The following is a 14,738-nucleotide window of genomic DNA, read 5'->3' as shown; positions in this document are numbered from 1 at the left end:
ATTTAGGGACAGATTTGCCCTCGCTCATGTTGAGTAATACTTTCCTCCACAAGCAGGCCTGTATTTTACAATGGGACCACGCGCCGAGTAAGGTACTGAACATGAGCGAGGGGGACAGCATCCAGTCCTTAGCAAGCAGAATGAAATTCAGACTCACCCCATTGAAATTTGCCATAAGTTTGGTGAAATCTTCATAGCGAGCATTGGCTGCGAATGCCCCAAAGTTGTTCCGTAGCCAGTCCAGGCTTACCTCGTTGCCCAAAGCACAGGCAGAACCTGCAATGCCGAGAGTGTCAGAGTCTGTCTTTCCTGGTCTTAGTTTGGAATTTACCAGCCATGCACGAGATGCCAATTAATTAAAATAGAATTCCCCCACCTCCCTTTTATTCTTCTTAATTTAGCCCAGATGCTGATGGTTAAAGGATAACTATGATATCCAAAAAGTGACCCAAAAATGACAGGACATTGGGACTGATTCTCCCATCACTTACACCATTTAAAACCACTGCACCTCCACTGATCTCAGTGGAGATACTTCTGATTTACACCAGTGTGAGAGGAGAATCAGGCCCATTGTTTTTCCTTTCCTCCATCCTGAAAAAAGCAATGCTTCCACAGATGTTTTCTCTCTGCTAACACAACACTAGCTAACGCTCCCTTTTCGTCACATAGTATTAAAGAAGGTGCTACTGTTCTTGTAGCGGAATCTCTAATCCATGCTAAAATTCCATCTTGAAAGAGTTAATGAACCACTTCTTGTTTAGCAATATCATTAAGCTAGTAAATTAGAAAACAATTAGTTTTATGTCCAGATTACCTGTTGTGTTGTGCTGATTTTCAAGGAAGGTAAATAAAGCACTGTAGACACCCTGTTGATTCACTGATGACATAGAAGGATACACCTGACTTAGTGAGGATACCCTGAGGAATGGAATCACATGAGAAAACATTTCATTTTCATCTTTGCATATGCGCCAATATTATCATTGATATGGATCATAACTTAAAGGAGAATAATAACTCCCGGAAAAACAGACAGAGGTATAAAGGGAGGGAGGGTAGCCACACTGTGCTTTGAAAATAAAATATTTTGTGCGTCTATACAGCCTCCTCTGTCTGAGGATCTCAAAGCACTTTGCAAACATTAGTTAAGCCTCACAATAGCCAGTGAAGTAAGTAAATATCCTCACTTTAAAGATGGAGAAACTTCAGCACAGAGAGGTGGAATGCTCAAAAGGAGTCAAACTCCGAACTTCTCTTTAGGCTCCTAAATGTCCACTGAAATCAATGGCAGTTAGATGCTTGACTGCTTTCCAGCACCCCACCCTAACCCGAGAATACACCAAGTTGGGAACAGAACCCAGATCTCTTGGCTCCCCGTCTTGTGCTTTGTCCTTTGCCAAGACTCATTTCACGGGGGCTGCGGATGTGTCTCAGAAACATACTTTTCTTCTGACTATGAGACCTAACCTGATTTCTGTATAGTGCAGAATTAGAGACTTTAGTGACAGGCAATATATATACATTTAGCAGAGACAAGCCCAAACAAAACTCCCAGCTCTAAACCTCACCCAAACTGGGGAGTTCAGACCTAGACCTGAAATTTGTGTCTTGCGCCTGCTCACCACTGTTTCTCTTCCTGCCATCCTTTTGGGTCAACGCAGGATTGTTCCCTGCAACGTGTCCTCCATTGCTTTGGATGCTCTAATTTTAACTCTGTCTGTAATGATTTTATTCCGCAGCCCAATTCATTTTATTGAGAAGAAATTTCCCCTGCTATCCTTCTTTCCTTTCCTTTCCTTTTTCCTTTTTATTACTCCTGGTTGCACCATTGTATAAAAAGGTGAAATCAGTCAAGCTTAATACCATTTGATAAATTAATCTGTACTGTATTCTCAGATTATGTTTTCAGTTGTTCATTTATAGTCTTATTTAAAGTTTGACCTGTAAGAATCAAGGATCGGTCTGTGGATGTTTGTGTGATAAAGAACTTTATAAATAAAACTATATTGTTCAAATTGTGTTCAGGGAAATACAGCCCGGCGGCTTCCTTTTGTGTGTCCATTTAAACTGCTTCTTACTTTCTACAGAGCAGAGAATACACGTCTGTCTGTATACTCACATAGCTCTGAAACTGTCACAGCCAGGAATGTGAGTCAGGAATAGCTTAATCTCCATCTCGCCAGCACTTGGCAGCAGTAGCTCTAGTCTTGTGAATAAATGAGTCCAGTCTTCAGGGCTGAAAGCTGAATAGCCTGACTTGATCTCATTCACAAACTGGGTGAGCATATTTTTCCTCACTGCTTCATTTTGAATGGTGGGTATCATCAGCTGAAAAGAAAAATGACCAAGCATGGAGAATTAAAAGTTGGTGATAAAGATCATCATCCTAGTTGCAAAGCCTCACACAGCTACGTTCTGTGAAGGAACCTGAATGTGTCCCAATGAGCCAAAAATGCTCTGTAGACATGTACTGCGAAATATGTTGTATTGCTGGGGCCATTGACAAAGGAAAGACAGCAGAGCCTCAGACTGCACCGTTCCTGGATGCATTGCTTTCCCTTCATGATGCCTAATCTGCCTCTAGTAGTTAGAATTTAAAGTTAATAATCCATATACTACAATGTTGAATACCTAGGCAGACAGACAGATGATGACAGCTCACCAGGGGTTTACCATTTTTAAAGGATTTGCAGCTCTCGTTGACTTCAGTGGGAGTTTGTGGGTGCTCAGAGACTTGTGTTTATTTAAGTGAATATAGATTTAGATGCCTAACTTCAGACACCAAAATTTTAATATGTTTGCCCATGTTTCTACGCTGAAACATCATAAATTCTGCCTTTTTTGTTAATATTTTGAGCTAGTCTCTCAGCCAGCCCAAGGGTAGGTGGCCTTAGAACAATCTCGATGGAGCCTTGGGATACTTTGAAGTGGTGTTCTTTTTGAACATGTTAATTTCAGTGGTGTCACTAGGATCAATGTTCAAATTCATACCCGTCGGGCCTCTTTGTTGAATTGGTCTAAATACTGGTAGATCTCTTCAGCCGGTTTGTTCTGTAATCTTGCGAGAACCTGGCACATCACCGCCTCTTCATTAATGGCATCTGATTCAAGAGTAAAGGATGCAAGTTGTGGTGAGGCCAGCTTGTCCAACACTGCCATCTAGGGAAAAGAACACAAATCAGGTGGTAGCTTTTCTAAGCATGCTATAATAATCTGTGGGTGGTCCATTAATCGAAAAGGCCCAAGGGATTTAGACACCCAACCCCATTAAACTTAATGGCATCTAAATTTCCCTCAGTGGTTTTTGAAAATCTTTGTCGAAATGTAACTGAAAATGACCCCTCCAGGAGTCAGAACAATGAAATCAGAGTCACCATCCATCAGCTCCTTTGTCAGACAGTGATGTATTTTGTCCTTGATTGAAAAAGAAGGATCCGTGTTTTATAAAGGAAAGGCTGCTGAAGCAGATTCAGTAAACACATATTTGATTCTGGAAGATTATGCTGGAGGATCATTGTCAGAAGACAGGACACTGGGTTAGATGGACCTTTGGTCTGCACAGTATGGCCATTCTTCTGGGGGTTACCCTGTTGCTGTTGTTAGATGGGGTGTTTTATTATTTATGATTATCATTATAGATGTGCAAAATATAGCCAATCTACTCTTTACAAACCTTAACTAATTAAACCTCGCAACCCCCCTGCAAAGTCAATAAGGAATATCTAGCTATAAACAAACAGGGGATTGTTTCACCCATCACTGAATGGGAGTCACTTCTGGGGTGAGATGCAGTAGCTGTTTAATAGCGCATAGCCACCCTATACAACCGTTTAGAACAGGAAGTGAAAAAATGTCCTGGAATGAAACTGCCAGGACCAGCTAGTTGAGCAGGATGGAATTATCCAAACTAGGATCTGGCTCTTTGAAAAAGATACTGCATGGTTGTGGATGGCTTGACTATGGGCCTGCTGGGTTTCTTTTTAAAGTTTGACCAAAGTGGAGAAGTTGGGGAGATGTGACCTAGGTGGAAGTTCCTCCATCCTCTCTAGATTATCCCTGCAATTGCCATTGGCGATAGTAGGTCAGGCATTGAAGCCAGAGGCCCATCCTCTTCAAAGGAAATGACCCCTGGTCTTCCACGTTGCACAGAGCACATGGGTCACTGCTAACACTGAAAAAGTAACAGGCATTTTAGGACGAAACACAAATAACTCCATAGCTGCTGTTAGGATATCAAAAATAGAATACTCACGCCATTAAAATGTTGGTTCCAAGTGAGTAAATCCTGATACTTGGCATATTGGCTAAAGTTTCCAAGATTTACGTCCAGCCAGTTCTGAATACTTTGGGTCGGATTCCCACATGCAATACCTGGAGAGACAGAGAGAGGAACCGTGAATGTTGCGCAAGAAGTGTAATGCCTATTATTATGATCCAAATTCTTCTCTCTCTAATGCAAATCCAGAGTGACTCCAGTGTGGGCAGCAGAGTTCTGCATTCACACTGTCACAGAAACCAACGCTTGTAGTAGTAGTAGTATTTATTTGTATTGCTGCAGTAGCTAGAAGTCTTGGTCAGATCAGGGCCCCATCGTGCAAGGTGCTGTACAAACACATAGTAAAAGACGGCGCTTACACTCTGGATTTGGCCCCATATGTCTGTAGCAATCTACACCAGCCTCATTTTGTTGCTGGCAGGGATTAAAGCCTATGAATGGGTCATCATGCCCTGTAAAACCCAGGAGAAATTACAAACCTTCCATCAGTGGAAGGAAAAGGTTGCAGTATTTGTGTAATAATCAGAATGTATAAAACAAGCTTCAGTTTCCTTTAGTGTCACCCAGAAGGATAACGAGCACTTTTGCTGTGTCACAAGCCCACCCTGTCCTAGTCGGCTTTCAAAGAACATTTCACTAATTAAGACTCTCATCATTGCCAATTACCTGACTTGACTTTTGAGGCCAGGAAAGCTCTGCAGAATCCAAACACACTTGGGGCGTTTCCTGCAGGTATGTTGGTGTAGATGTTATTGAAACCCTTCAACCTGCATGAGAGGAGAAGGAAAAATACACAGGAAATGTAAAATAATATCCCAGAGGCCATGGACGGGTGCATTCTCATGTGACACTTGGAAGAATTACAGTGCTTGCTTTTCTGTAGCGTCTTTCATCTAAGGAATTCAAAGCACTTTATAAACACTAATTCTAAAGTCTCATGACCCCTGTGTGAGCTACGGGAGGGATCATCCCCATTTCACAAGAAGTCAGCAATGGACTCAAGAATAGAACCCAGGAGTTTTGACTCCCCAGGTCCTGCACTCAACACTGGACATATTCCCTCTTAGGGTACGCCCACATTTGCGCTGTGAGGTGTGATTCCCAGCTCACAGAGACTTTCCCACACTAGTTGTACGCAAGCTAGTGCCTATAAATAGCAGTGCATGGCGGCATGGGCAGCGGCTCAGGCTAGCCACCAGAGCACGTCGCCAGTGGGGCAGGCTGGAATGTACTTGGGCGGCCAGCCTGAGCAGCTGCCCACGTCACTGGGGAATCTCTGCTATTTGTAGGTGCTGGCTCCAGCACGGCTAGTGCAGGTACATCTAGGTGAGCTGGGAATCCCACCTTAGGAGGAAGATCAGAGCTCAGAATGCTCAGCGTTTAGCCCACTGGCTCACGCCTCTCTCTGGTACATTGTTAGCCGAGCAGGTCAGGAGACGGACTTTCCATGCTCTGGGAAATGCCAACCTTTGGCCATTTCCTTTCCTCCTGAATTGAGACGAAACGTCAACATTTATTGGGAGATGAAAATCTGAAATATTTAATTTTGAAATCATCGAAACAGCCTTTATTGAAACGGTGAGTTTTGACTTTATCGCTTTGACACCTATTCTATATTTATTGATTAATTAACATAAAAGTCTCAATGACATTTTTCAACCTTCTCAAAATGGAGTGTTTGAACCTTTTCAGAACTAAGGGTTTTCAGTAATAGCGCATGAAAAAATTTAACAAAATGGATACATTATGCAAAAATTCCAATTTTGTTGAATCAGCATTTTCTGATGGGAAAACTGTTCCATCGGAAAATTGCCAACCAACTCTGTATATTATTGTGAAACCTGTACAGGAGACTACCCTTATCAGGTAACCTCTTGACTTAAGAAATAGTCCCAAGATATCTCAAAACCTTACAGATCACCATTCTACTCCACCTCCATTAGAAGGCCACCTCTATTAAGCATATGTTTTTTGTCTGTAACAAATAAAATGCAGCCAAGGAAACTCTACATGGCATGTGAGGAGAAGTTCATCATCAGTAAATAGAAATGGACAATTATCACTAGACACACGTAGGATGGAAGACTCACATTTGCTGGTAAGAGTCACATGATATAGAGAGTGGGATCTCTGCAATGATGGTCTCGTTCACTGTATGCAGCACATTTTGCAAAGCAGCTTGGAACCAGTAGGCAAAGTCACTGCTTTTGAAGTTTGGAAAGCCAGCTGCAATTTTTTGGAAGGCGGTGCTTAAAATGAGATGTGCATGCATGCTGCTCTGAAGCTCTGTCTGCAAAACAAGAATGCCTTTCATTACTCGCGCCTTACCGTTCTCATTTAGAGGCAGAAGCTTCATACATGCATGGGCTAAAACATTAATCTGGATTGTTTCATATCTCGTGTCTCAGGCATGGGCAGTAAACAACAGGCCTACGGTGGGGCAAATGGGAATTGGGATCAAATAAAAGGAAGAGAGCTTGAAAATGGTGCACAATATTTGCTCATGAAAAGATCTATTAGCACTGCAGACTTTCTGCATGTGCTCTCCCTGACCCATACTGAACTCTCTCCCACTGGCGCCCTGATGCAGCTGAACACAAGAGCCGATGAGGAGAAGGAACAGGTTACTGGCTAGGAGGAACTCCTAAAGATTGCTGCAACACTGAGACTTGAAGGAAGAGCCCTCAAGGGATCAACCTTGCTGTCCTTACTCGGACAAATCTCCTATTGCTATCTGAGTGAGGACATCGGGATAGGCCCCCCTTATTTCTAGTCAGGTCTGCCTGTTCTGACATCAGAAACACTCTCAACAATGCTGAAGGGTCTTCTCCAGTAATGCTGCAAGGGTGGAGGAAGTGAGGGCTAGCGGCAGCCATGACCAGGTGGAAAGCGCTTCAGAGTACGGCGAGGAACACTTACCGAAGCAATGGCATTCAGTGTGTCAAAGAATTTAGCAAGATCTGATGACGTGTTCAGATTGTTCATGATCTTGATGACAATAGTCTGATCAGCCAGGGCTCCTGTTGCCGTTGTTAACTGGGCCAGCTGTTCTGGTGACAACTCTGACACAGCCGACAGCTAAAAAGAAACACAAAAATGCCTGTATATTTAAGAACATCAGAACTGACATGCTGGGTCAGACCAAAGGTCCGTCTAGCCCAGTGTCCTGTCTTCTGACACTGGCCAATGCCAAGTGCTTCAGAGGCAATGATCAGAACAGGGCAATCATCGAGTGATCCATCCCCTGTTGTCCAGTCCCATCATCTGGCAACCAGAGGCTTAGGGATATCCAGAGCATGAGGTTGCATCCCAGACCATCTTGTCTAATAGCCATTGATGGACCTATCTTCCATGACCTTATCCAATCCTTTTTTAATCCAGTTTTACTTTTGGCCTAATAAATAAGTATTAAAGTCATGACAGGAACTTACACATGCATCTAGCTCTATTATATTTCCATAGAGACAAACAAGACTGTGAGGCAGCAACTTTAAATATGTGACCTACCTCATCAAATTTGGGATTGAGTGAGGAAAACTCCGCCATATTGGCATAGGCGCTGAAACGTCCATAGTTGTTGATTATCCATAGGCTGCTGTTTGCATCTGGGGAACACGTGCCACCTAAAAGATGATAAAGCTCTTTGTCTGGTAATTCCACTCAGCAATTTACCAAACTGGCAGTTAGCTTGGAAACAGAATTTTTCAAGACAAACATCAGAGGTTCATTTCAATAGGAGGTTTGCCTGAGTAAGTTTCAGAGCCTCAGTTTCTATGTGTCTTGGGCATTTATGTTGCTGCCCATCACCATAGCATCTGAACACCTTCCATGTAAATTTGACTGCAATAGCAAAGTTCCTAGTGGACGTATAGACCTCTGGTATGTCTCCCTCTTCAGGGGAAAATCTTTGCTTGAGAGAGGGTTTTTGATTTGGGAAGACCATACAGTCTGGGAGGTACGTGCCAAGCACAAATTTTGAATTTCTGCAGTGGAGGAAAAAGAGAGCATTTTACCCTGTGGTATAAAACCTTGTTGTGTGTTTACCTTGGGTATTACGATAAGACTCTAGAAATCTGAATATCCTGCCATGGATGGCTTTTTGCTGCTCTTCTGTGTAATGATTATACACCTTGTCCAGTGCTTGCACCCTGAATCAAACACATCAAAAAAGAACATAAGTGGAATATGGTCCCAACGTTATTAGCACAGAATTCTTTCCCTGCAGAAAAAGTAAAACAGTTGCATAGAGAACTTTTAAGCTGAAATATTTGGGGAAAATTCTGCTACCTCTAAACACAGAGAAAAGTCAGGCATTTAGGTCTCCAGATGACATTGTTGGCAGGATGTTCCATCTTTCATTGTCAGACATTTTGCACTAAAAAGTCACACTTTCCAGAGTGAGATCATAGCATCGGTCAAAGCTGATTGGCCACGGATGAAGCTCCTTTTTGAAGGTGAACTCTACCACCTAGTGTCTTGTATACCAACAGGCGGACAGGATCTCCAAGCATTAAGTACGTTGGTCTGACGTGGGACACCCGTTTCTGTATCAACCCTTCTTAATTATAAAACACACATCTTATCTATCAATGTGAGGTACTTCTATGGCCCCCGTTACCAGGAGAAGGGAATGCCTCACGAGCTGTATTGTATTTATCCTCACATCGCCCCTGTGAAGTGCTGTCACCCCCATTCTATATCAGGCCCAGAAGGGCTTGCCCCAGGTCGCACAGCAAGGCTGTGCAGGAGTAGGGTATTGGACACCCGTCTCCTGAGTCCCATGCTGGCATCCTAACCACCGTACGATCCTCCCTCATTCTTCTACAGCTGGGGCTGAAATGAATGGCTCAGTGGGTTCATGCCGGCGCCTTTTACTGGCAGAAATCTACATCGCAAAATTCACTGCACAAACATCTCCTGCATAAATACCTTAAAGATTGTGAAGTGCTCAGATGCCAAGCATCTTATATAGAAATATCCAAATTCTCTAGAGAGCAAAGGAGGCATTACTTGGGCAGAGAGAGACTCACAGATTTTGATGAGACTGACAGTCTATATCCAAGGGGAGGAGCTGTAGGTACTGGGCATTTATAGCCGGCAGGAATAGCTGGAGCTGAGAGCCAAACCAGAAGGCGTACTGGTCCGCCGTGAAGGTGCTGAATTGGAACGACTTGAATATAGTCTCGAAGGCTAAGTCACGAATCCAGGGATTGGGTAGGACAACGAGATGCTTCTGCAACAGAGCCAAACATATGATAAGGAGCACTTATGGCTTTTGCAATTACCCTAATGATTGCATCAAGCAAATAAATGAGACTCAAATATAGGAGAGAGATTTTTCTATGTGGGATGCAGAATGCAAGAAAACCACTGTGTTTTAATATGGAATCTACAATTGTTTAATCTAATGTAATCCCGGGATAAATACCTTCTTTGAATGGTGTTCTTATTTAAGTTTTTCAGCTAAAAAAAAATCATTTTGTTAGTTCCGTCCTATATAATTAAATTTAACTAGAGTTTTATGTGATTCTTCTTCTGCAGAGGTAAATTCCCAGATGAGTCCAGCAAATCAAAGTTCGAAATAATATCCCAAACAAGAAAGAAACATGAAGATTTAAAGGTTTTAAAATTATTTTTGAAGGACACTAGAAAACGAAAATAAATAACCTAACTAAAATGGTAGGATGTATACAGCACAGTCTGTAAACAGGTGGATGTATCTGTACAGAAAAGTAAACTGCTGCATACATCATTTCCCCCCTAGTCCGGATATTTCTCTTCACCCTGCCCCCCATGCCTGGAGTACCTATAGCAATGGTCTAGGACACTGGGATTAAACCATTGTAAGGGTGAGCGTTTGGGTCCATGTTAAGTGCTGGGATTTATAACTGGAGGCCACCCCTCTAGGATAGCATCATTTCCAGTACCTGTTCTGCCACAGAATTAAATTCCATTATGAATTCGGTCATTTCAGCAAAGGTGCGTGTTTCTAGTTCCACCAGGATCTGGACAGCAGAGCGTTCGTTTTTAACAGCATTCGTCACTACCATCATCTCCCCCATTTGTCCGGCAGAAAGCAGGTCAAGAACATCATACTGATGGAGGAAAAATATAGTCTTAGAAGCTGTTGGTTTGTCCATTGCTTCTTGTAGCCATAACAGCTGCTTTCCGGGCGCCACATAGTCCACTGTGCTATCTCAGCTAGTGACTGCAGACGCTTCGGAAGAAGACATAAAGCCACCAGAATGTATCCCTTATGCAATACCGTACCATGGCAGACTTTTGTCTTAACCATCCCAGTGGGTGATCAGTTTGTGTCCACCCACTTGAGGCTGAGAAATATCACACCAATTATTCTAGCTAACTGGTGTAATAGCCGTTCATATTCATATAATTAACTTTTTAAAACAAAACTCACTATGCTATTTTTTCCATAATATGATGTGGCAGTGAGTTCCAGGGGTTTGCACAGTGCCCTAGACATGAATGTACTAAACACCAGATTTATTATGCAGGTACCAGATATAGGAGAATCCTTAATTGCATTTCAGCATAAAAAAACTGCAACTAATCTTTCAGACTTTTATTGCCACAAAACTCCATTGGGAATAATTATGGATGAGCATAACAGCGTCTGGAGGTTCAGTCTGGAAACTCATCCAAAATTTTCAAGCTTTTTCCATGTATTTTGGATCTAGAAACCTCCTAAGTACTAATTCTTTCATGATATTTCCAGCCATTCCTGCATGTGACTAAATCAGAAACACCATGCAAATAGCTTAACTTATGGTCTTTCTGTTTACAGAGACACAACCAAGAAGTGCAAAGGGACCAATGAAACATAAAAATCAGAAAAGTTGACCAAACTCTATTGACTCACTGAAAATGTTTGGATTTGTTTGGACCTGAACTGGGACATGGCTCTCTTTGGTATACTAAGATTCCTATTATTGCTGACTTATGGACCCTTGTTTTCCAGAAATCAAGTAGAAATATGGGATTCTCCTCTTGGAAACCAAACTACTTTATCCAGACCCTTTCCATATACCTACTCCATTAAAGTCCTTGTAAAAGGTGAGGAGTTGGGTGTAGTTAGCAAAATGTCTGAACTGATAGAAGATGAGCTGCAGGAAACTTTGGCTGCTGCTGTACGATCCCGGAAATACCTTCTCTGCGAAAGCACCATGGAATCAAGAAAAGACAGAGAGAAATAGTTAGTGAAAAGACACAATACACAGCAGTGGCGCTCAACTTTTTTTGGTCAGTGACATGGCTGAAAACTTGTCCTGTGTGACCCGCTATAGGGCAGCAGAGGATTGTGGGATTTGGGTCACAGGAAGAAACAGTGGGAGAATTTTGGTTGCTATGGGATGGTGATGGTGCAGGGCTTCTGGTGGTTGCTGGGGCTGTGTTTGAGGATAGGGGAGGATACCTGTAAGTTGGGGGCGCTGACAGGGATTGCTGCCTGCTGAGTAGGAGGCTGGGGGGAGTGCTGGAATATATTTCAGAATCATGACAATATGAGATATTTTAGACACAGGGCAAAACACAGACTACAAAACCTAATGACCATAATGCACCTGGCCACTTTCTCTGCACTGTGCACTGAGGTGGGGGAGAAATTCCTTTCCGACCCAAGCAAGTGACAGAAGGTTGGGAGAGCTTTTCAGCATTGTGTCATAACAAAAGGTTTCTACAGAAGATATCTGTAGGCCATTGCCACAAAGTAGCAGACTGGTACCTGAAGCATTAAGTTGATGTTCCAGGATTTTTTGGATTAAATTGTATATGTCGTGTGAAGTCTGTTGTGAAAACACTGAGAAGATGTTGTCCAGGCTTCGGACGCTGCAAGGAATCAAGAAATAAGAAATCATTGATCCACATTTTAAGTATGTAATAGGGACTTTGCAAAGGGGAAAAATAACTACATTCGGTAATGCCTTCGTTGTAACCAGTTCATCCATAGGCAGAGGACCTGAAAGACGAACCACTATCCAATCAGAGTGGTAGTGTTATACATCCACATTGGTGGATGTTTGCCTAGGGTGCAGGACAATGAAGAATCGGCCTTAGAAGCAGCCTAGATGCCAGTTAGATTGTAAACTCATTAGGACTTCCCATGATATGTACGTACTGAACAATGGGGCCCTGAGTCCTGAACTCATACAGTCAAAGGCCATAAGGGACCATCGTGTAAGCAATTTGTGGCAAGGCCTATCTATTGTTATGATTGTACAGTCTGTAGAGCAACGGGATCCTCATCGTGGCTCAGGCTCCTAGGTGCTACCACAATACATATAACATATACTAATAACAAGGATCATCTAATGTGGCCTCCTACATGACACAAGACATAGGGCCTTGATGGGGGTCTCTAATGCTGTCGGTGCTACTGGAATACAAATAGCCATACATAAGGTGACCATCCGTCCTGTTTTTAAAGGGACCATCCCATTTTTGGGGACTTTTTCTTATATAGGCGCCTATCACCCCCCACTCCCTGTCCCTTTTTTTCACAGTTGCTATCTGGTAACCCTAGTAATACAAATACTGAATAATCATAATAGGAATTCAGAATTTATGGGATTTCATAGAATCATAGAATTCAAAATCAGAAGGGACCATTATGATCATCTAGTCTGACCTCCTGCAAGATGCAGGCCACATAAGCCGATCCACCCACTCCTGAACTAATTCTCTCCCTTGACTCTGCTGTTGAATGCTCCAAATCATGATTTAAAGACTTCAAGTAGCAGATAATCCACCAGCAAGCGACCCCTGCCCCATGCTTCGGAGGAAGGCGAAAAACCTCCAGGGTCACTGCCAATCTACCCTGGAGGATTTATAAGCACTGGCACATTTGGTAAGCACCAAGTGTAATCAAGGTATTGTACTCCAACGCAGAGCAGAGAACAAGCGGGGAAGGAGCATTATGGGAATGAATAGGAATGCCTAGAATGCTGCAGCACAGGTTTGTGCTGAGAAGTCAAAAATACAAGATGTATCTGTAGATAGAGAAGTGTGGAATCGCTCTCTCTCTCTCTCTCTCTCTCTCTCACACACACACACACACACACACACACACACACACACACACACACACAGAAACTTTCCGGCCCTCCAGCAAGGGCGGACTGGCTAAACAGGGCCGACGAAGCCAGGGAAGCCGGACCCAGGGCCCCGGTAATTTGTACCAGCTTCTCCCCATCTTGTCGGCCCTGCTGCAGACCAGTGCTGTCCAGCCACTTGAGACGACATTAACTGTTTTCTTCCTTTTGTTTTCTGCCCTTTCTTTAAATCTCTGCCTAAATTTTTCTCATTCTAAAGATAAAAGAATTTTTTTAAAATTTATTTGAAATGCCAACACTCAACGGCCACTTGGAAAGTAAGTCCCGGATTTCAGCATGTGCAGCTCCCTTCTGATTCCTGGTGAACGGGAATTTTTCCCAAGCAGGAGCCTGTGATGGAACATGCCGATGCAGGGGATACTTACATGGCAGTGTAGGATCGGAAGCTGACATCTACAGGTATTAACGCGAGCAGGTCTGCGTTCATACTAGGCAGGAGGAATTTTAACTTCTCCAGGAACCAGACCTCATAATCCAGGTCAGTGAACTTGTAAAAATGTTTAGACAGGTCGGTAAAAAGTGTTGTCAGCATTTCTTGCCTCACTTCAGTGTTTTGCACGCCCACGATGTTCTGCTGTGGGGAAGAAATGCATGTTATGCATGTGGTATTATTCTGAAAGAGAATATAGTTTTCTTCAATGAGTGTCTGAGCAGGTTGTTTACAAAGAATCACAAGCAGGGACTTTCAAAGGGGCATAACTGAGTTAGGTGCCTAACTCTCATTGTCTTTCAGTTAGGTGCTTAAATCCCTTAAGCATCAGCCATAGAAACTAGAGGTAGAAAAGACCTTTTAGTCCCTCTAATTGGATTGCTTTCTATTATTAAGTCCTTGTACCAGCCTAGCCTTAAATGATCATAGCCTGGGGACTTCCACTGCTTCCCTTGGGCAGACTATTCCAGTCTGAGATCTCACTGTCAGGAGATTTCATTCCTCACTGAAAATTCCTGCTCCATTTCCCTTTGCTCTCTTGCAACCTCTTGGGCCACCCTCCTCAGAGTTTTCTTTGCAGTTAAAGCTAAATTATTCTGCTGAGTCTAGATCCAGTGCTCCTTCTCTGAGACACATTCCAGGGCTGTCACCCCTGAGCCCACGGGAACGACTAAGAGGTGAAAAGTGGAGAGAGCTATGAGATGTCTCGTGTAGATGTCTTTTAAGGAATGTTCCTTGTTCTCCACTAGAGAGGGCTACGCACAATAGTTGTGAGGCTGGTAACAAAACATGATGCAAACACTGAGGTCTGAAGAGTGGGCAAACTTCTCCCCACTCACTCCTGTGCTCCAGCCTGGTTTGACCCTTGGGAATAAACAGGAGTTAAAAGGGATGCCATTTT

At 43.1% G+C, this 14,738-nt stretch overlaps 1 protein-coding gene across 4 annotated transcripts in view; it reads right to left on the bottom strand.

The window, feature by feature from the left end:
* The window catches only part of LOC123344059, a 64,445-nt gene that overhangs the window by 47,116 nt on the left and 2,591 nt on the right, over positions 1–14,738 (bottom strand). For all 4 annotated transcript variants that reach the window (XM_044979802.1, XM_044979798.1, XM_044979799.1 and 1 more), the window contains 15 exons: positions 13,773–13,981; positions 12,021–12,124; positions 11,332–11,450; positions 10,207–10,374; positions 9,310–9,512; positions 8,324–8,427; positions 7,787–7,902; positions 7,199–7,357; positions 6,370–6,569; positions 4,946–5,046; positions 4,256–4,374; positions 2,995–3,162; positions 2,123–2,331; positions 818–921; positions 158–276 (listed from right to left, as the gene is read on the bottom strand). In XM_044979802.1, the coding sequence (XP_044835737.1) occupies positions 158–276; positions 818–921; positions 2,123–2,331; positions 2,995–3,162; positions 4,256–4,374; positions 4,946–5,046; positions 6,370–6,569; positions 7,199–7,357; positions 7,787–7,902; positions 8,324–8,427; positions 9,310–9,512; positions 10,207–10,374; positions 11,332–11,450; positions 12,021–12,124; positions 13,773–13,981 (2,202 nt within the window). The remainder of the gene's footprint in view (positions 1–157; positions 277–817; positions 922–2,122; positions 2,332–2,994; positions 3,163–4,255; positions 4,375–4,945; positions 5,047–6,369; positions 6,570–7,198; positions 7,358–7,786; positions 7,903–8,323; positions 8,428–9,309; positions 9,513–10,206; positions 10,375–11,331; positions 11,451–12,020; positions 12,125–13,772; positions 13,982–14,738) is intronic.

This window comes from Mauremys mutica, chromosome 11, assembly GCF_020497125.1.
Source record: "Mauremys mutica isolate MM-2020 ecotype Southern chromosome 11, ASM2049712v1, whole genome shotgun sequence".
Lineage (NCBI taxonomy): Eukaryota > Metazoa > Chordata > Testudines > Geoemydidae > Mauremys > Mauremys mutica.
This window is presented reverse-complemented; position numbering and strand designations above follow the sequence as displayed.